The sequence below is a fragment of the Nothoprocta perdicaria genome, unplaced genomic scaffold (genome assembly GCF_003342845.1).
Source record: "Nothoprocta perdicaria isolate Ctin4 unplaced genomic scaffold, notPer1 scaffold_121, whole genome shotgun sequence".
NCBI lineage: Eukaryota > Metazoa > Chordata > Aves > Tinamiformes > Tinamidae > Nothoprocta > Nothoprocta perdicaria.
In genome coordinates this window covers 1,739,023-1,759,073 of record NW_020454328.1, presented here as the reverse complement: position 1 = coordinate 1,759,073, position 20,051 = coordinate 1,739,023, and the positions used below count along the sequence as shown (strand labels likewise).

Genomic DNA, 20,051 nt, shown 5'->3' with positions numbered 1-20,051 from the left:
GCTTCCGTGTGAGACCCAAGGTAGATTTGCTCGCACGTCAGCGCCGAGGCTCAGGCACGGCCGCGGGATTGAGGTCCGGCTTTGTTGGCGCTGTGGGGCTGGCCTCAGCTTCTGCCACTTTCCCCGGGATGAGCCTGGAGCTCGGAGCCTGTTGGAGCAGGGTCTGTGTCGTAAGGAGCTCGCAGGGTTCCTGAAGGGACTTGCAGGAAGAGCCTGGGCTGGCGCCTCTCCAAAGCCTCGGGTGGAAATGCACATGGGCTCCGCTCCTTAAACTTGAGTGTGTACAGAGGGCGATCGCGCCCTCCTGCACGGAACAAGCCCGGATGCGTGTCAGGAAAGCCCCGTCCGATCTTCTGTGTTATATATATCTATATAATTTTTCCTTTTATGAGCCCTTCTCATGGCTCCGTYTGGGGAGTTGTCAGGAAACCACCACGACTGCAAGCTCCTGAAGGCAAAACTCCGGGCAGAGCGAGGGCCGCGCTCGGCCGCACCACGATGGCGACGGAGCGGGACGGGAGCCGCGATCCAGCCCTTCACACAGCCACTGTCCTGCTCCCTGGCCGTCCTCGTTCCCGATACGGACAGTCCTCGGAAGAGCCTCTGCCTTCGCTGGGGAGCTGTGAGGCCAGGGCTGCCGGCTTGCTTGGCTCTTGAGCTGTTCTCTGCGTTGCTGTTTTAATTCAAACCTGCTCTCCAGCCAGGCTGCTTCCTCCACATCCTCCTTCGATTTATTGCTGCCCTCTATTTTCTCCTGTTCTCTTCCTCTTATTTGCTGGCTGAGCAGCATCTGATCTGTGGCCTGCCCTTCGTTCCGAAGGGGCCCTTGGCAAGCGCGCAGGCTCCGGTCACGCGAGGCACCGTCCTCTACGCAGCTCGCCAGCCCCACGTCACGTCCCACTGCGGCYGACGGCGCGCAGAGCTCCCCGGCGCTGGAGGCCTCTGCGCTGCCCTGGGCTGAACCAGCCCCGCTCGTCCGCTCCGCTTTGGCAGGGAGCAGAAACAAGCTGCTTTCTGTCCCGGCTCCAACTGGCTCTGCTCGCTCCCTGCGGGGAGCTCGGGATGGCGTCCAGGTCYTTCCTTGGAAGGGAGCGTGCGGGATGTGCCCTTTGTTCGCCCCGCGGGCAGGAGCAAGGCGAGGAGGTCGAGGCCCAGCCGGGCAGGAGCAGTCGTCCTGATGGAAGGAGCRCGATTAGCCGGGAAGGCGCTGGGGAAGGTCATCTTGGCTTGAACCGCTTTAATAAAATTTCCTCCATTTAAGCCTCTTGCATCCTGCTGTTTCCAGGGCTTGGGGAGGCTGCTGCACGCAGGCTTTCCCCGCCGGGCTGTAATGCTGCTTAATGGCTTAGCTGGAGATTTAGGGCTGCATTGTCGGAGCTCGGTGTCGGGATCCTGCAGCCTCCAGGTGCCTGCGGGTCGGTGAGCTGCAAAGCCTGCAGGGAGGATTCTGCCTTTCCGTTCCTTTCCGTTCCTTTCCGTTCCGTTCATTAGGAGGATCGAATATGTTTGTGATGGGCTGTAGCTCTCCCTTCCGACAGCTTGACAGTGGCTGATGGTTCTTGGTTATTTGTGCAAGACGTGTTAAAGTAAAGTCTAAAAGATGTGTTTGTCCCTGTGCTGATAGTCCTCCTGCCAAYAGAAGGTCCCTTTTTGGAAGTGCATAACATCCATGGACTTGGAGAAGACTTTGGACAAGAGGTCCACTTGCGAGGTGCTTGTGAGCACTCGGAGACCTTCTAAGCTTACTTTGGATGGCATCAAAGTTGTCTTTTGGGCAGAGATTCAGGGATGTGACCAAGGCAGCAGCAGGGTGTGGAGCTTCCCAAGCTCGGTGCGGAGCTTGGTGTGGAGCTCGGGGCCCTGGCCGCCTCCCTGGGGATGTTCCCCCAGCTCCCAGCGCTCCGGAGAGCCCTCCCCAGCTGCCCAGCAGCTCRCACGGCCCCGACCGCTTCCACAGCCCCTCTGCTCCGCCACAGAGGAGACCGGCGGGTTTGGGCTCCGGCTGCTGTCCGGTAACCGCCCCGGTGGCTCCTTGCACCTGCGGTAGCTGCTCCACCAGAGCAGGGGGATATTTGGGCCATCCCTTGCCCCGATGGGCCAGGTTCGTGCTGCGTTGATGCCCGCAGTCAACCAGGCAGCACCCCGTGGTCGAGCTCTCCGGGCCGGCTTCCCTGCTCCGTTGGGGTGAGGCGGCTTCCTCGGATCCTCTCTGTGCGGAGGGTTGTCCCAACAGGCCGAGCAGCCTGCGGCAGCACAGCAATGTTGCTCAGCTGGCCCGGTGGCTTTGCTGGCGAGCGCGGGGATCCGAGGATCCCACGAGGCTGGAGCTGCGGGCACCACGGCTACCCCGGGGCTCCGCAGGACACGGAACCCATAGCCCCGAGCGTGGGGGTTGCAGGCGGCACCTGGCGAGGGACCCGGAATGTTCCCCGGCTCCCACTGCTGCGGGAGGCGCTGGGTTCGGGGGCCTTGCGGGCGCCTCTCGTGGCCCGCACGGCAAGGGCGGCTGCAGAGCTGGGCTGAGCTGCTYCCTTAGGCCTGGGCAGAGCCCTTGCCTTGGCCCCAGGCCGGGGGCTGGTTCCCACCTCGTGCACAGCGCTCTTGGGAAGCGGCCCAACCCAACGCCTTTCCACGGGTCACGTCTATCCCAAGCGGCACGTTCCGGAGAGGAAGCCTCGGCGTCCCCAGCGCAGGGCCTTTGCAGACGCTGGTGATGAGTCCTTCCAGCTCCGGCATCTCTTACCGTGCCGRGAGGAGCAGGATGATGGCCCGGGGCCCTCGCGTGGACCTAGTCCTGCTCCTGGATCCCCACGGGACCCCGGGAGCCTCCCTCCGTGCCAGTTAGCGGGCCAGGGCAGGAGCCCCTTTGGTCGCCGCTGCCGCTCCTCTCGGTTCCGCTGGAGCAGCCGTGCGGTTCGGGCCTGACGTGTCCGTGTGTCCCTTCTCCCCGCAGCGCCCTGGGATGCCGCCGGGGAGCCGCCTGCCCATGGGCGGGCTGCAGGTGGGCCCGCCGGGCGCGCCGCCCTACGGAGCCGCCTCGCCGCTGAGAGCCGGCCTGCCGCAGGCCATGATGGATCCCTTCAGGAAGCGCCTGCTGGCGCCGCAGGCGCAGCCGCCGCTGCCCGCCCAGAGGAGAGGGTGAGCACGCGGTGTCCCGGCCTCGAGCTTGGCACGGGACGCGGCGGGGGGAGATGGGGACAGGGATCGCTCGCCCRCTCTCTGATCTCCGCGCCAGGACGTGCAGAGTCCCCCCGTGTATGTTTGCGCTTCCAAACTCCGGCCTCTTTCCCCTTCTGCCGGCTCTGAGGAGCGCGGGTGAAGTTGGCAGCCGTTCCTCTCCCTCGCAGGAGGCRACCGGGGTGCAGAGCGTGGTGCCACGGCAAGCTGCAAGCCCAGCGGGAGCTGAAGGGCTCTGAGCAAGGCTGCAGCTCCCCGGGGCTCTGCACGTCCCTCCTTGGCTTGCCCAGGGTTCTTGTCCTCCCTTAGTTTGCCTTCGAGCTCTGACCCGAGGACTTGGGTGCTGGAGGCTCTCACAGCCTTTCTTTGCTCCCAGAGCACGCAGGGAGGCTCGGGAAGGGCACTCCTCAAATCACTGGCATTGCAAGAGGGCTCCCTGGCCTAGAGCCTGGCCCTGTCCATGCTGCGGGTGCAGCCAGGAGGCTGCTCCTCCAACCTGGCCTGTGCAGCTGCTTCCCACCTGGCGCACAGTGTCCCATGTGCAGAGGGCTTCTGCTCCTTGGATTTTGGTTGCTCTGGTTGGTTGTTTTCCAGCGCCTCCGTGTTTCTTGCAGGGTGAAGAGGAGGAAGATGGCTGACAAGGTCCTGCCCCAGAGGGTGAGTGCTGCGTGGGCAGGCTGGGTGGCAGGGAACTGAGCTGCTGGAAGGAGGTGGTGCCTCTGCGTCGTGTCCCCCCATGCCCCGGCAAGGCAGGAGCCCTGCTTGTGCAAGATCTCACTGGTTTTGAGCAAGGTCTGCACAGGTTTGTGCCAGACTGTCCCAACTGTTTGTCCCAAACTGACCTGGAAGATTTTTGCTGTATCTGCTGGGCCCTGTGGGAGGACCTGGGCTAGCAGGAGAGGTTCCGAGTGTGCACAGGTTGGGCAAGCAGGACTTTGGATGGACAAATATCAGCAATGCCTTGGAGTGCAGAGCCCAGGTAGCTCCTGAGCTCTTCTGGGGCCCTGGGGTCCCTCTTGGGCACCCTAGGGATACTTTGATCCATCTGTGCCACTGTGCACGCTGTGGACACAGCAGCAGGCTCCAARCTCTGCTCCACAGGGCAGCTCCCTGGTTTGTGGAAGGCTTTGCAGAGGGGGGATGCTCATGGTGATCCCAGCACGTGAGAGAGTGACCATCTCCATTTGACAGATCCGGGAGCTGGTCCCAGAATCCCAGGCTTACATGGACCTCCTCGCCTTTGAGCGCAAACTGGACCAAACCATCGCTCGGAAGAGGATGGAGATTCAGGAGGCCATTAAGAAGCCGCTGACGGTAGGTGGCGAGGGGCCCGGCGAGGTGGGTGCTGCTCCGGGGGCTCTCCCCTCACTCCGAGCATCCCTTTGCCTTTCGCTCTGTTCCACAGCAAAAGCGGAAGCTGAGGATTTACATCTCCAATACCTTCACCCCGGCCAAAGAAGAAGGGGAGGGCGGTGAGCGCGTGGCCTCGTGGGAGCTGCGTGTGGAAGGCAAACTGCTGGAGGATGTAAGGACCTGCCTTGGGATGGGGGGCAGAGTCTGGCCAGAGTCACAAACCAGTCTCTGCTCATTTGTGAGAGCCCGTCTGGGATCGCTSCAGCCCCCTGGGCTCCCCAATGCCCTCGGCGGGTGTCCTGCATGTCTGGCAGTGTCCGACGCGGCCTCTCGCGCTCTCTCTTGCAGCCCAGCAAGCAGAAGAGGAAGTTCTCTTCCTTTTTCAAGAGCCTCGTCATCGAGCTGGACAAAGAGCTGTATGGGCCGGACAACCACCTGGTGGAGGTAGGGTGCACCCCGTGGGCGCTGCTGTTGCCCTGTGGGTGCTGGGCCCCTGCGCACGCTGGTGTGGGGGGCGTTTCAGGCACCTTGTGGGCCTGGAGCTGAGCACTGTCCCCTGGTTTCTGGCAGTGGCACCGGCTGCCCACGACGCAGGAGACCGACGGCTTCCAAGTGAAGCGTCCTGGYGACGTCAATGTGAAATGCACCCTGCTGCTCATGCTGGATCACCAGGTGGGACCGCGCGGGTGCTGCTTGTGCCCTGCTGCCCTTGTGCAAGACCAGGGCTGTGGGGGGCAGAATGAATCCCTCGAGGCCCCCCGTGCCCTTAATGCCGACGTGCCCGTGTCCCCGCAGCCCCCACAGTACAAACTGGACCCGCGGCTGGCTCGCCTGCTCGGGGTGCACACCCAGACCCGCGCCAGCATCATGCAGGCGCTCTGGCTCTACATCAAGCACAACAAGCTGCAGGACAGTCACGAGAAGGAGTACATCAACTGCAACCGCTACTTCCGCCAGGTCAGAGACCCTCCTGCCTGTGCCCTCCCGGCCGCTTTGGCTGCTTCTTGCTCATCAGCTCCCTCGCAGACTTGGTCTGGACTTCCAAGATGTATTTGGGCTCTTCCTTACCTTGAGACGGGCATCCCAGGCCACTCTCTGCAGTTTAGGCCGCGCTTCCCTGGGCCCCGGCTTGCATCCACAAGCCGYGGTGCCCAAACTGGGCTTGGACGAGTTCTCCCTCTCCTGCCTGGCCCTTCCCCCAGCGGGCTGAAGGTGCCAGCGGGTGCCCCAGTGGGTTCCCCGGGGTGGCTGAAGGGATAACAGGCGCTCTGTTGGGCCCGCAGATCTTCAACTGCATCCGCATGCGCTTCTCGGAGATCCCCATGAAGCTGGCAGGACTCCTGCAGCACCCAGATCCCATCATCATCAACCACACCATCAGGTAGGGACACGAGGCAGTGCTGRGCAGGATTCCCAGGGGTTTGGTGGTCTCTGTCACCCCCAGGTGGACTGTCCCATGCGGTGGCACTGGGGCTGTGGGCAATACTCACAGGTTGTATGAGGCCTCAAGCCCAAAGCAGCCTTGAGCACTAGTCGTSTAGAAGAGATGGGGTTGGGGGGCTTTGGGGGGCAATCAGGTGGGGCTGGGTGGTGTTGGGGTCTTGTATTGCTGTGTGGAGGGGGTTATATTCCCTCCTCTGGGGAGGGAGGAGGCTGGGGAAGTCTTCCCCTCACACCCTGTCTCCTCCCAGCGTGGACCCCAATGACCAGAAGAAGACRGCCTGCTATGACATCGATGTGGAGGTGGACGACCCCCTCAAAGCGCAGATGAGCAACTTCCTGGCTTCCACCACCAACCAGCAGGAGATTGCCTCCCTGGATGCCAAGGTGCGGGGACACACACGGGGTCCAGGCRCAGCGCTGGGATTCCTGCGGTTAAACTGGCCTCAGGGCTGCATGGAGCTTGGGAGCAGCTCGGTGTCAGCTGCGTTTTGGGGCACTTTGCTCAAATTTAGCTACTTCTCAGCAACCTCCCCAACATCCCCTCACCTCCTGTCACCTCCCTAGATCCATGAGACCATCGAGTCCATCAACCAGCTGAAGACGCAGCGTGATTTCATGCTGAGCTTCAGCAACAACCCCCAGGAATTCATCCAGGAATGGATCAAGTCCCAGAGGAGGGACCTCAAGGTAAAACGCTGGCGCTGGAGAGGAGCAGGGCCCTAGAGCAGAGCCGCTTGTCCCCCGTGCAGGGACAGTGCTGGGCTCTAGCAGGGSCTGCGCGATGCAGCTGGGAGGGCAGCGGCCCTGGTGCTCACCCCGTTGTGCCCCCTGCTTTGCTCAGATCATAACGGACGTCATCGGGAACCCCGAGGAGGAGAGACGAGCCGAGTTCTAYCAGCAGCCCTGGGCGCAAGAGGCTGTGGGGAGACACATCTTCGCCAAGGTGGGCTCCTCGCAGCGGGCTCGGGCTGCCCTTGCCCTGGTGTCCCCTGTCCCCCAGCCCTGGCCTCCTCCACTGTGTCCCCAGAGCTCCTCCAAGGGGGAGCTTGAAGCTTCCTGCTGTCCTTGTGCGTTTGAGATTGGAAAACTCAGCTGGGGACAAAGGGGGGACCATCACAAGGGRAGGTTGGACACAAGATCAAACTGCTATCGGTACCTTCCTGAAGGGGTGGAACTGCTCGCCAGGAACACGCTGCCACTCTGGGAGCGGGTGCCGGCACCGCGTCCCCCTCCCTGCCTCACACCCCCTTCCTGTCCCCCAGGTCCAGCAGCGCCGGCAGGAACTGGAACAAGTGCTCGGGATCCGCCTCACCTAAGGGCGGGCTCGGGAGCTGCTCTCTCCTCTCGCAGCTGCCTGAGCCCCAGGCTGCTTCTTACTGGAATCAAATACAGCACTTGCACAAAGCCTACGTGCCTGCAGGGAGCCGGAGCCACTAGCACCCCTGGGCTCCCCTCGGCCAGGAAGCTCGAGCAGAGCAGGGAGGGCCCCCCGCTCCCCCCCAGCCCCTTCTCTTGCGCTAACACCTTCTGTTCTTGCATCGCGCCGCTTCTGCCTCCCCCCGAGCACCGACTGCAGCCCCTGCCGCGCTCCCCTGCTCTGCCTGGCTCTGGCCAAAGCCCTCCTGGAATCACCCAGCAGGGAGAGGGGCTGGAGCGGGAGGCGCCGCCTGCCCTGCCGCCCCCCTCCCCGGCCCTCCTCTTCAACCAAAGTTTGTCCATTCCAAACGCCAGCCCTGCTGGTACCCGATGTTTTGCACTATTTTTGTGAACAGGTTTTATAAGAGAAGAAAAAAAAAAGAAAAAAAAAGGAAGCTTTTTGTACAGTGGGTTTGTATTTGATTAATATATTGAGTTCCACTTAGTGCACTCATTGCCTCAATCTATGCAGTGGATTCATGGTGTTCTCAAGGGCTGGCTCGGCCTAAGCTGTTCTTTTTTTTTTTTTTATATATATATATGTAACCAAGTTTTTAGTCTTGAGTTCTTGACAATCAGTTGACTCTTGGCCCCCTGCTCTTTCACAGGTGTAGCGAGTTCCCCCGTGCTCCACCCCAGGTGCACAGGGCAGAGGGGCAGCTCTGCCRCAAGGAGTCTGTGGGCAAGGCAGGGCTTGTTGAGGGCTGGAGGTCACTGGGGCCTGGGGCTTTGATAACTGGAGCTSCTGGGGGCAGCGCAGGGGCCGGGCGGGGGCAGCAGCCGCGGGCCCCGCTCAAGTGCCTTCCCCACTGCGGCCCCGCTGCCCTCGGCCTCGGCGCGGGCAGACGGGGGGGCATTTACAGTCCCAGGCTGGACGGCTCAGGGGTTCTGCTCTGCCTCTTGTGTAACCGTTTTGTCTATTTTGGATATTTTCTAATAAAAACAGTTAGCAGCAGGTGCTTGTTGTGTCTGCAAGGGGTCTCTCTTGGGGTGGAGCTGCCTCAATCTCCTCCTTCCTCCCACCTTGGCCCCAAATCAGCACCCAGACCTGGCTGCAGCAGCACTTTATTAGCCAACAGGAAGGGAGGGGCGGCCCCAGCCTTGCYGTTACTTCCACAACTTCTTGATGGACATGTTCTTCTCGCTGTCCTTCTGCATCACCTGTGCCGGGAGGAGAGGGGTGGCTCCAACTCTGTCCCCAACCCTGCTCCCACCCCCAGGGTGCCGCCAACCAAGGAGCTGCAGCCTCCAAGGGGCCAGTTCTTGAGCCACCAGCCCCAGCTRCCCCCACTCTGGGGTCACCTCAGGCCCATCTTGGCATCTACTCCCAACWTAACCCTATAGGCAGGGACAAGCCCTGCCCGGGGCAACCCCTCGCTTGCTTGGGTGCTCTAGAGGTAGCTGAAGGGCAAAGCAAGAGGAGCAGATGCCACCCCAGAGGACAGATGGCCCAGCTCTTACCTTGGCAACAGCCATTTCRAAGTCTTCCTGCGTCACATGCACCCGCCTCTCCCTCAGCGCGTACATGCCGGCCTCCGTGCACACCCCCTGCGAGGGAAGGGGCAGCTCGTGCTCTGCCAGGCGGCTCCCGCACCCCAACCAGGGCTGGGGGGCACCGGCCAAGCGCCCCCGCAGCCGCCCGGCCCGCGGCGCCCGCCTCACCTTCACCTCCGCCCCCGACGCCCCCGGCATCAGCTCCGCGATCTTGCGCAAGTTGATGCCTCGGGTCAGGTTCATCTTCCGAGAGTGGATCTTGAGGATGTCCAAGCGGGCCTGCAAGGACGGCGGCAGCAGGACARGGGTTGGTGGGTGCTCCCGCGCAGCGGCGACAAGAGGGGACGCTGCCCTGGGACATGCCACCTACCTCCTCGTTGGGAGGGGGGAACTCRATCTTCCTGTCGATGCGGCCTGGGCGCAGCAGAGCCGAGTCCAGGATATCGATCCTGTTTGTGGCCATGATCACCTGCACGGGAAGGTGGCAGCTGTCACCATGCTGGGCCACCTTGGTGCCAGCTGGATAGTGTCCCTTTCCCCAGGCAGCTCAGCGCCCAACGGGGCAGCCCCTGTACCTTGATATTCTTGGTGGCTTCGAAGCCGTCGAGCTGGTTGAGGAGCTCCAGCATGGTGCGCTGCACCTCGCTGTCCCCGCCGGAGCCGCCCTCCAAGCGGGACGAGCCGATGGAGTCGATCTCGTCCATGAAGATGATGGAGGGCGCGTGTTCCCGCGCCATCACGAARAGCTCCCGCACCATGCGGGCACCTGCGGGGCGCAGGGAGGGCTGAGCCCGCGCAGGCGCCAGGGCGGGTGCTCCAAGGACACCACGCAGGTGACATTGGGGCCCCGTGAGCCCGGCCTGGAGGCCCCCCAGCACCCTCAGAGCTCTCTGCGGGGCCCAAGCCGCCGTCGCTGCGTGAACGGCCTCCCCACGCGCGATTACCTTCGCCAATRAACTTCTGCACCAGCTCGGAGCCCGACACGCGGATGAAGGTGCAGTCGGTGTGATGGGCCACAGCCCTGGCCAGCAGGGTCTTGCCTGTACCGGGGGGGCCGTAGAGCAGCACGCCCTGCAAGGGGCCAGGCCATCACCTCGGGCGCTCGTCCCCCCCACGGGAATTGCCCGGGCCCCCACGTGCGGCACTTACCTTGGGCTGGGCAATTCCCAGGGCCTCAAAGAGCTCRGGGTGTTTGACGGGCAGCTCGATCACTTCCTTGATCTCCTTTATCTGCTTGTCCAACCCTCCGATCATCTCGTAAGTGGAATCGGGCACCTTCTCCACCATCATGAGGGACACAAGAGGGTCCACTTTGTTGGGCAGGATCTTGTGCAGGGTGTAGCTGTCGTTGCGCAGGGCCACGCGGCAGTTAGGCGTCACCTGCACCGAGGCCAGAGGGGACATTGGTGCCTGGCCCGGACACGGCCCTCCCGAGCCACCCCACGCTGGGGGAACACAGCAAGAAACACCAGGCCACCCCAGCAGGAGTCATCACCCCCAGGACACACTCACGTCATTAATGTCGATGTTCTTGTCAACATCCACCACAAACTTCCCTTCTGGGTGCACCTGGAACGCAGCAGTTGCCACCACGAGTCATTTATGGGACACATCACGCATTTAGTACCCCCAGCGGCTCCTCAGAGCTGGTTCAACCGCCACCAAACAGCCTCAGCTCCCTACCTTGACGAGGACTTTCTTCTTGTCCATGGCTCTCACCACCTCGCCCACGTAGGAGCCCTGCTCCTGCAGCAGCTGCAGCTCCTCCCGCAGCAGGCGCACTGTGAACGGGGAGGGAGGCATCGGCACGGCCCTTCGGCCCAGCCACGGGCTCCCAGCACAGGGAGGGCACCCTATCCCTCACAGAGGGGAGGCACACACCCTAGAGCGCCCTTTGGGACACCCTGRGACCAGAGCAGACATGGGGTAGGGCAGACCCAACAAGTGCCCACCTTCCTCTAACTACAAGGGCAACCATAAAAGGGAAAACAGAGGAGCAAAACACCTAGAAGATGGAACTCAGAGCAAACCACCCCCTCAGCATGAGCTGGGGCCTCCCAGGAGCAGCACTAGATGTGCTAGTCTAGTCCCACACGTAGTCCCGCAGCGAGGAGAGACCGCACGGCTGCAGATCAGGTGGGAGGGCGAGAGAAGGGCTCTACCTTTGGCGTTCAGCTCATTCCTCTGAGCTTGCAGGCGCCGCAGGTTCTGGCTCTTCTCGTTCACGATGAGCTACAAAAGAAGGGAAAGAAGAGCCCGGCTGAGGTTTCAGCACCGCACGCAGCATTCGGGGCCTGTGCACCTGAGAGCAGGGAGCAGCCTCCAGCCCGGGTCAGGGCCTCCAAAGAGGCCGCGGTGCCGGGGAGCCGGCGACGCCGCGTGCCCAGAGCGCGGCAGCAATGGCGGGGAGGGCAGAGCCCCAGGCCGGGTGCCCGTGGGGAGGGCAAAACGAAGGGCCGCGGGGACGCCGCGAGGGGCTGCAGCCCGGCCGGGCCGCCTCACCTGCAGCTCCTCGATCTTGGACAGGTAGTACTGCCGCAGCCCCGAGCCGCCCTTGCCCTCGTCCATCTCCATCTGCCGGAGAAGCGCACTCAGCGGGACGGGCCCCACGAGGCCTCCTCCCTCAGCAGCCCGGGGGCCGCTCCGTGGCTGCGGGCGCCGCTCGCTCYTCCGCGGCCCCCGGCCCCGGTCGCTGCCCGGGGGCCGCTGCCTCCCGCCCCAAGGCTGGGGCGAGACCCGCCGAGTCACGGCGCCCGCCAGGCCGCAGGCCCCGTCCCGCTCCCCGCGCGGCACAGCCGGGCCCGGCGCGGCCGCCGACGGCCCCTCCACAGCCCCCACCGCGGCCTCGCCTGCTCGGGCCCGTCCACCGCCATCTTCTCCGCCGGCATCGGGCACCGGCGCCGCCGACGCTGCCTGCACTAAAGATGGCCGCGGCGTCCCTTCCGCTGCACACCGTCCCCCCCACCCCCGCCGCGCGCAGCGTGTGGCGTCACTTCCGCCCTCCCACAGGAGCACCCAAACAAACAAACGTCTGGAAGATGGGAGGGCGCGTGCGCAGTGGAGCGCTAGCTGCATGAGCGCGCCTGCGCAGAGAGGGCTTCTTTACGTRGAGTACGCTTTTGCCGCCATCTTGGTAAGGTCAAATGCTGCTTATCAGTGTCACAAAACGATAGTGAGCTGGGAGCAGGTTGAAGATGCACCTTATAAGAGATGCACCTCCCCTTTTCTCCTTTCCCGGCACTCGAATGGCTCGCCTTATCGCCCAACCCGGGGAGCTATCAASGAGAGGACCCTCCCAAGATGGTGGCTAAGGACAATCGGAAGCGGAAGTGAGGCGCCTCGCGGACGGCAGCCCGGAGCAGTGGGGCGCGCACGCGGGTGCTCGACGGTGAGCGGGGACCGCGGGGACAGCGGGGCGGTCGAGGGGCCGGGACCAGGGCCAGGGCCAGGTTTAGGGTAAGGGTAGGGCCTAGGGATGGGGTCTGGGCTGGGGACCACTCGGGGCCGCGGGGCCCGGGCCTTGGAGGACWCCGGGCCCGGGGGACACCGGCGGTGACGGGGAGGCCCCGGCTCAGCCSTGTGCCCCGCGCCCCGCAGGTGCCGGTGCGGATCTGAGCGCAGCTCCCCGGCCTGCCGCCGCCATGGGCAAGAAGAGCAAAGTGGGCAAGAGCCGGCGGGACAAGTTCTACCACCTGGCCAAGGAGACGGGTGAGCGGCGCCGCGGGTGGCGGCGGGAGCCCCGCCACGGCCCCCGTGATCTGCRGCCCCTCACTCTCCCACCCCCCCGCAGGCTTCCGCTCCCGCTCCTCCTTCAAGCTCCTGCAGCTCAATAGGAAGTTCCAGTTCCTGCAGAAGGCCCGGGCGCTGCTGGACCTGTGCGCGGCCCCCGGCGGGTGGTGAGTGGCGTTGGGGTCACCGGAGGTGTCCCCACCTGCCGTCCCGTGGACCCGGATGGGCCAGAGCACAAGGGAACTCGCTCCCTTGGCTACCGTCCGAGATCCCCAAGGTGCAGGCACCCCAGCTAGGGGATCTCGTGGGATCCTGCTCTGGCTTAGACCCTCTCTGCTCTCCACAGGTTACAGGTGGCTTCCAAATTCATGCCTGTTTCCAGCTTGATCATTGGTGAGTGGTGGGACTCTGCGCTGAGCTGGAGCAGGGGTGGGTAGGGGTGTCCCAGGGGAGACTGAGGCATCCACTGCAGTCCTTGCCTGTGACCAAGGGTGCTTTGGGTGCCCTGGTACAGGGAGGGAATGAGCTGCAAATGCAGACTGGATTGGAGGAAGAAATTGCAGCAGTGACATCTCTTTCTTTTACCAGGAGTGGATTTGGTTCCTATTAAACCCATTCCCAATGTGGTCACGCTGCAAGAGGACATCACAACTGAGAAATGCCGCCAGGTAGAACTTCACTGCCAAGTGTTGTGTGTTGRTACAGGACTCAGTAGGTCTGTCCAGGCTGGGAGGTCACGCAGCCCTTTTCATTAGGCATTGTTTTGTGGGTAAGATCAGAAGAGGTGACTGAATTGAGTGCCTAGGCTATCAGGCTCATGGAAACATGGACGTTGTGGGGCAGGAGAGGCAAAGCAGTGTGTGTTAGCAGGTCTAACGTGTGCCTCTGGCCCCCAGGCCCTGCGCAAGGAGCTGCAGACATGGAAGGTGGACGTGGTGCTCAACGACGGAGCACCCAATGTGGGTGCCAGCTGGGTGCACGATGCTTACTCCCAAGGTAGGGCTCTCAGGGCTGGCGTGGGACCTGGGGCCGTTGCAGGGGCTGGCAAAGCCGGCTCTGTTTCGTGCTGCAGCAGGACCTTGTGGATGGGGACATGTGTTGTGGGACAGGGAACCAGGTGACGGAGAGCTGACAACTGGCTTGACTGCTGCTTTCTCCCGCTTCAGCCAACTTGACTCTCATGGCCCTAAAACTCGCCTGTGAATTCCTCTGCAAAGGAGGCTGGTTCATCACCAAGGTTTTTCGCTCCCGGGACTACCAGCCGCTGCTCTGGATCTTCCAGCAGTTCTTCCGTAAGGTCCAGGCCACCAAGCCCCAAGCCTCGCGCAACGAGTCCGCTGAGATCTTCGTGGTCTGCCAGGGTGAGTGGCCAGGGAGACTTGCAGCCCCTGGCAGCTTGGGSCACTGGGATAGGGCAAGGAGAAAACTACTGAAATCTCTGATTCTCTCATTACAGGTTATCAGGCTCCAGATAAAATTGACAGCAAGTTCTTTGATCCAAAATACGCCTTCAAGGAGGTGGAAGTTCAGACCAAGTCCGTGAGCGAGCTGATCAGCAAGAAGAAGCCAAAGGTATGAGGATGGCACGTCCCTGAAGTGGACTAGTGTTCATCTGCAAAGAGCTGATTCCAGGGAATAGCTGTGGCCTGGCTCTGTGGGGCCCTTTTCCCTCCGTCCCAGTTTCAACTCTTTTGTGGGACAGATGAGCAGAGAAAGCACTTGCAGTTAGACAGAGTCATGAAGCTGGAGGAGTAGATCAGTGCTGCAWCCTTCCCTATGATGTCTCTGTGAAACGTGTTTGGGCTCAGGACATCAATGGCTACGTGAAATAGCTTTATTTTGGAGCAGAGCTTTGCAGGTTTGTATTGCCATCCTCTTCCTGCATCTCAGGTTAGGTTGAGGCTGGAGGAGACCGCCTAGAGCTGGGCCTGTTCCTCACTGAGTTTGAGAGGCCAGTATCCTGCTCTTCTCTCCATGTCTCTTGGGCATATTTAGGCTGATGCTGCAGCTAGATACAGTTCATGTGAAATGGTTTAACTTCTAGTTAAACCTAGGGCTAGTTGATGCTGCCTGGCTCCTAAGGTTCCTTTCTCTTACAGGCAGAAGGCTACGCAGATGGTGACACGACCTTGTACCGCCGCTTCACCCTCATGGACTTCCTCAAGGCTCCCAACCCTGTGGATTTCCTCTCCAAGGCCAACGAGGTGGGTGAGGCCAGAGGAACTTCAGTGGCCACAGAGCCTGGTCCCGCAGAGGGAGGAGAGGCAGGACAGGGGCTTGGGAATAGCAGCTCTTTTTCTCTGCTGCACTCAGATCACCCTAGGGAATGGAGAGCTGGAGAATCACAGTGCCACCACGGAGGAGTTGCGGCAGTGCTGCAAGGACATCCGCGTGCTGGGGCGCAAGGAGCTCAGGTACTGGGGACACTGGAACTGGGACAGGGAGTCYCACTGGGCTTAGGCGGGTGTCTCAAACCGGCTGCCTCCCTGCACAGAGCCCTGCTGAACTGGAGGACAAAACTGCGACGTTTCCTGGCTAAAAAGCTGAAAGAGCAGGCAAAGGAGCTGGATATCAGGTAGGAGAAACCAGGGCTGTCCCAAGGCAGTGAAGTAGTTGACTGAGGCTGTCACCAGAAGAGATGCTCTGAGTTGATTCTCTTTGGCAGCTTGAGCTCCGGTGAAGAGGAAGAAGGCCRGGAAGAAGAGAAGACATCACCAAAAGCCACAGCTGATGAGGTGTCAAAAGAAGAAGAGGAGGTTGAATTGGCATTGGCAGAGATGAAAGCAAAGGAGCTGGCAGAGCTAAAGAGGTGAAAACAACTCAAATGAGGAGAGCTAGGGGAGGATCATGTTGACATGGCATAGCAGGCATCCAGGTGTGGGGATYAGGTGGTACTGTCAGGGCCTGTCCCCTGCTAAGAGGAGGTGTTGGTTGTGAGTCTGGGATCCTCAGGACCATCGGCTCCTCCAGACAGGTGTTGCCAGCTGTTGTGGGCTGTCTTTGCTCCTAGGTTGGGGACCCCTCATGGTGGCATGATGGTGCTCTTGGACTCTTTGGGCTGGCAGCAACATGGCAGTGGACTGAGACACAGAGACACGGGGACCAGTGTGACCTCATTTCTTCATGTTTTCTTCCAGGAAAAAGAAGAAGATCCTGAAAGAGCAGCGGAAGCAGCGCGAGCGGGTTGAGCTGAAGATGGACCTCCCTGGCGTCTCCATTGCTGATGGGGGCGACAATAGCATGTTCTCCCTCCAGACTATCCACAAGACCCAGGTACGGGACAGTGGGAGGGTTCCGAGAGCCTCTGCCCRGACTGGGATGTTGGCTGGCAGGTAGGAGGTGGACTTCTGCTCACGACTGCAGTTTCTGTCCTATTGCAGCTGCTGAATGAGGTGGTGCGGGGGGACATGGCCTCAGCAGACGCCCTCCTGGAGATGGGGCCTGCRGATGATGACATTTGTCTGTCAGATGGGGACGAAGCGGATGATGCATCCCTGGCCAGCGATCTGGACCCAGAGGAGCTGGTGGAAATAGAGGCACGTCAGCGGAAGCTGGAGCGGGAAAGGCGAGAAAAGGGTGCAAAGAGGTGAGAACCTTGAGAGGCTCTTCTGGGGGCAAAGGTTCACCTTGGAGCAGGTCGGTGGACTTGAGGGAAAGAGAGGAATACCCTGTCCTAGCTGTGTGCGCTGAGCCTGCTGCTGTCTTTCACAGGGTGACTTTTGAAGAGGAAGAGGAGGCGGAAGAGGAAGAGGAAAATCCACTTCTGGTACCCCTGGAGGAGAAGTCGGTACTGGAGGAACGGCAGACTAGTTTGTGGTTTGGGAAGGTGAGTCTCCATGGCCAAGAACCGATGGGACAATCCCAGCCTCAACGTCTCCTCCCCAGCTCTGCCTTATATCCCCTGACTTGGCGTTCTCCATTCTCAGGATGCCTTTGCTGGCATCGAGGATGATGCAGATGAGGACCTGGAGCTGGGACAGTCACGGATGCTGGCTGAGAGACAGCAGGAGTCTCGTTCAGGTGGGTGTGAGGAGTACATTCCAGGGGTACTCTTTGGCGAGTTGATGGGCAGTTGTTTTGGAGCTGGAGATCTCTGGAGATCCTTTCCAGTCTATAACACCATACAGTTAAAAAAAAGCTGCATTAATGTACCATTAATGAGCCCTGTCTCTGGAGAAAGGGGTTAAATTCTGACGTGGGATTTACCTCCACCTGCTCTCACTCACTGGCTCCTGTGCTGTAGACAAGGTGAAGGGAAAAGGGCAGAAGAAGGTTCCTCTGGAGGAAGCTGTGACTGAGACTGAGAGTGCAGTGGATGCGAGAGCAGACACGGGTGAAGTGCAGGATGAGGAGAGCAGTGACGATGACAGCAGCAGCGATGATGAGAGGTGAGGGGTGGCAGCGGGGCAATCTGGGCGCTCTGTGCTGTTCTGCAGGCCGGGAGAGGGGAAACACGGGGACCCCAACCTGCACCCAYTCCAGTGTTGACAGCTTGTCTCCCCACAGGCCACTGACAGCAGTGAGGAAGAAGCGAGCCCGGAATGAGTCTGATGGCTTTGAAGTAGTGCCCATTGAGGACCCAGGTGAGTGGGGCTGCAGTCGGGACCAATGTATGCCAGGTGACACCCTGAGCCCCTCTTTGGGGACAGAAGGCAGGACAGCCTCTGTGCGTCTGGCCTGGGGGAAGGCAAGTGGCTCCTGGCCCTCTGGGCCTGAGGCCACTCCCAGGACAAGCTTTAACGCACCCGTGTGTCACAGTGAAGAGAGCCCGTGTGCTGGACGCAGAGGGCCTGGCGCTTGGCTCGGTCATCGCCACCTCAAAAAAGGCCAAACGGGACCTGATCGACAACTCCTTCAACAGGTACTCACAGCTGTGGTTGCTGGAAGGGGAGTAGCATGGGGATGGCTGGCAGGGGACCCTGTGCCCCACTCGCAGCCTCTCCATTTGGCCCCCAGATACTCTTTCAATGAGGATGAGGGGGAGCTGCCTGAGTGGTTCACAGAGGAGGAGAAGCAGCACCGGCGCAAGCAGATCCCCATAGACCGGCAGACRGTGGAGGAGTATCGGCAGCGCTGGCGCCAAATCAACGCCCGGCCCATCAAGAAAGTAGCAGAGGCCAAAGCCCGCAAGAAGCGGCGGGTGAGTGGGGCTGTGGGCCTGGACTCCATCCCCCACATCCCCGCTGCTCTGTCCCTCCAATTTCCTTTGCCKCTGACCTTTGTTCTCCCTACAGATGCTGAAGAAGATGGAGCAGATGAAGAAGAAAGCAGAGGCCGTGGTGAGCACGGTGGATATCTCGGAGCGGGAGAAAGTGGCCCAGCTGCGGCGGTGAGTGGTGGAGCCAGGATCTGGGTGCTTTGGGTTGCACTGGGGTGGATGGCAGCATCCTGTCCCTGTGGCCACAGCTTGGGAGCAGCTCCTGGGTGTAACCCAGCAGGACTAGCAAGAGCTGGGCTGGATCTGGGGGTAGGATGAGGGTTGGGGAGATGGAGGAAGCAGAAGAACAGCAGGAGAGCAAGCAGGAGCTGCCTGCTAGTCCTGGCGAGCCCCGTCTTGGGGCACAGCTGCCCTGTGGAGCCTGGGACCCCGTGTGGGCCTGATGTGAAGCTCTTAGGGCAATTCTGCTGAGTGTGGATAGCCTGGGCGTTTGGGTCTCACTTTTCCCCCTCTTCCTGCAGCATCTACAAGAAGGCTGGTCTAGGCAAGGAGAAACGGCAGGTCACTTACTTGGTGGCCAAGAAGGGCGTAGGACGACGCGTGCGCCGCCCCCCTGGGGTCAAGGGCCAGTTCAAGGTGGTTGACAGCCGCCTGAAGAAGGATGTGAGGGCTCAGAAACGCAAAGAGCAGAAGAAAAAGCGCCGTAAGTGATGGGAGATGGATTCTGAGCCCAGCTTAGGACTGGGCTCCTGGACCTTGGCTACAGGGTGCTGAGCAGGGCTGGCGCTGCCCCSCCGGACACTGATGGAGCTGCGGCCTGCCATCCTCTCAGGGAAAGGGGCAGTGAGCTAGCAACACATTCCAGCTCCTCAGTGCCTTGACTTGACGTTGCCTCCTGCCCCTTGGAAGTGCTGATACACGGGGAGGCTTAATTTGGCCTCAGCTCTGTGGTATCAGTCCCTTAAGAGTGCTCACCAGCACGTCCTGGTCCCTGCGGTCGCGCTTGCTCCCCAGCTTGGTCACATTGCTGGGAGAATCTGCACCCACAACAGCTCTCGCTGTCCCAGGAGGGACCATGGCTCCTGGGACCATGTTTATCACCAGCTCCTGGTGACAGGCAAGTCCCCAGAGCCACCCTGCGTGTAGCCGTTTGGGCCAAGCTCTGAAGCAGGTGAATATCAGTCCCAACGCTGCTCTGCACAGAACTGCTCATTTGTAACAGAATTAAACCTTGGTCTGAGGATGCCCCAGCTGTGTCCTGTATCTCGGCAAGGTGAGGTGCCTGTTACTGACCTGCGTGTGGGCTGCTCAGGAGCTGCCACCTCCCTTCCCCAACTGTGCACCGTTTACCAGGCACAGGAAGGATCCATGGGTTGGGCTTCAGAGCTGTCTGCTGGAGTAGGTGCTCAAAGCAACCACGCTGTCACAGGATCCTTTTGGGGCAGACGAAAAGTTGGGAATGGGAGTGAGGTGCCTGCCCTCGAGACCTCGGATGTCTGGTGGGAACATGTTTGGGTCTGGAGTGCAGAGACAGCCAGGTAGCTGGAATTTCTCATCACATCCATTTTGTCAACTTTAAAAGAAGGAATAGACATCTACTGAGGTGGAGGTCAGAGTCACCCAGACCCCCGCATGGGCCACATAGAGCCGTGCAGGGCCCCTAGAGCTTATCCTGGCCTGTACAGAGCCTGTGGGAGGCCGAGCGGGGCCTGCAGCGCCCACCTGGTCTCACAGGGAGCCGACAGGGGTGCAGGGGGCCTGTAAGGGGCCCATAAGGCTCACACAGGCCTGTACTGATCCACGGGCTGCTTGGGGCCTGTACAGCCCACCCGGGYCAGTATGGAACCCATGGGGGACCAYGTAGTCCCATAGTGCCTGCCCAGCYTCATAGCACCTGGGCCCGCAYGGAACCACGGAGGGCCACTCGTGGCCTGTATGGAGCCCACGGGTGCTGCTCGCAGAGCTGCTCAGGAGGCATCTCCACAGGGGGCCGGGTGGCCCCTATAGGCCTGGCGGGGCCGCCATGGGCCCCCTCTGCGCCTCAGCAGGTCCTAAGTGCCCCAAGCAGTACTTGGGGGCTCCGTATGGACCCCGGCGGGCTCCATACGGGGCTGGGAGGGCCCTGCGGGATTTGATACTGGAGCCGGAGCCAGCTTTGAAAGTGGAGCTGGAGACAGAACCAGAGCTGGATGCGGAGCGGGAGTCAGAGGGAGGCAAAGCCGGAGCTGGATTTCATCCTGGATCCGGAGCCGGCATCAGCGTTACCCTGAACTGGATTTCA

General features: G+C 61.4%; 3 protein-coding genes across 4 annotated transcripts; 2 read left to right on the top strand and 1 right to left on the bottom strand.

Annotated features, from left to right (window-relative positions):
- Positions 1-2,953: 2,953 nt before the first annotated feature.
- Positions 2,954-7,448, top strand: SMARCD2 (SWI/SNF related, matrix associated, actin dependent regulator of chromatin, subfamily d, member 2). 2 transcript variants are annotated; one of them, XM_026054372.1, is made up of 12 exons: positions 2,954-3,138; positions 3,792-3,834; positions 4,369-4,491; positions 4,583-4,702; positions 4,879-4,974; positions 5,101-5,202; positions 5,326-5,487; positions 5,814-5,911; positions 6,222-6,357; positions 6,538-6,660; positions 6,815-6,916; positions 7,236-7,448. In XM_026054372.1, exons 1-12 carry the CDS (start codon positions 2,963-2,965, stop codon positions 7,287-7,289), a joined length of 1,335 nt encoding a protein of 444 aa, XP_025910157.1. In that variant the 5' UTR covers positions 2,954-2,962; the 3' UTR covers positions 7,290-7,448. The 2 variants fall into 2 exon arrangements, with proteins under 2 accessions (XP_025910157.1, XP_025910156.1); XM_026054371.1 differs by lacking the exons at positions 2,954-3,138; positions 3,792-3,834 and adding an exon at positions 4,176-4,290.
- Positions 7,449-8,238: 790 nt separating this feature from the next.
- Positions 8,239-11,829, bottom strand: PSMC5 (proteasome 26S subunit, ATPase 5). The gene is made up of 12 exons (XM_026054370.1): positions 11,733-11,829; positions 11,386-11,457; positions 11,046-11,115; positions 10,567-10,664; positions 10,396-10,452; positions 10,033-10,263; positions 9,828-9,954; positions 9,459-9,649; positions 9,254-9,352; positions 9,052-9,162; positions 8,851-8,937; positions 8,239-8,550 (listed from the first exon to the last, which is right to left on the bottom strand). Exons 1-12 carry the CDS (start codon positions 11,769-11,771, stop codon positions 8,497-8,499), a joined length of 1,236 nt encoding a protein of 411 aa, XP_025910155.1. The 5' UTR covers positions 11,772-11,829; the 3' UTR covers positions 8,239-8,496.
- A 695-nt stretch (positions 11,830-12,524) lies between these two features.
- On the top strand, positions 12,525-18,808 carry FTSJ3 (FtsJ RNA methyltransferase homolog 3). Its single transcript, XM_026054466.1, has 21 exons — positions 12,525-12,591; positions 12,674-12,779; positions 12,959-13,005; positions 13,201-13,280; positions 13,509-13,608; positions 13,779-13,973; positions 14,069-14,184; positions 14,712-14,816; positions 14,926-15,026; positions 15,107-15,187; positions 15,278-15,421; positions 15,750-15,885; positions 15,993-16,198; positions 16,324-16,438; positions 16,539-16,632; positions 16,856-17,000; positions 17,119-17,195; positions 17,371-17,473; positions 17,569-17,752; positions 17,847-17,941; positions 18,292-18,808. The coding sequence occupies exons 1-21, from the start codon at positions 12,525-12,527 to the stop codon at positions 18,479-18,481; spliced, it is 2,487 nt and encodes an 828-aa protein (XP_025910251.1). The 3' UTR covers positions 18,482-18,808.
- The last annotated feature ends 1,243 nt before the right edge of the window (positions 18,809-20,051 follow it).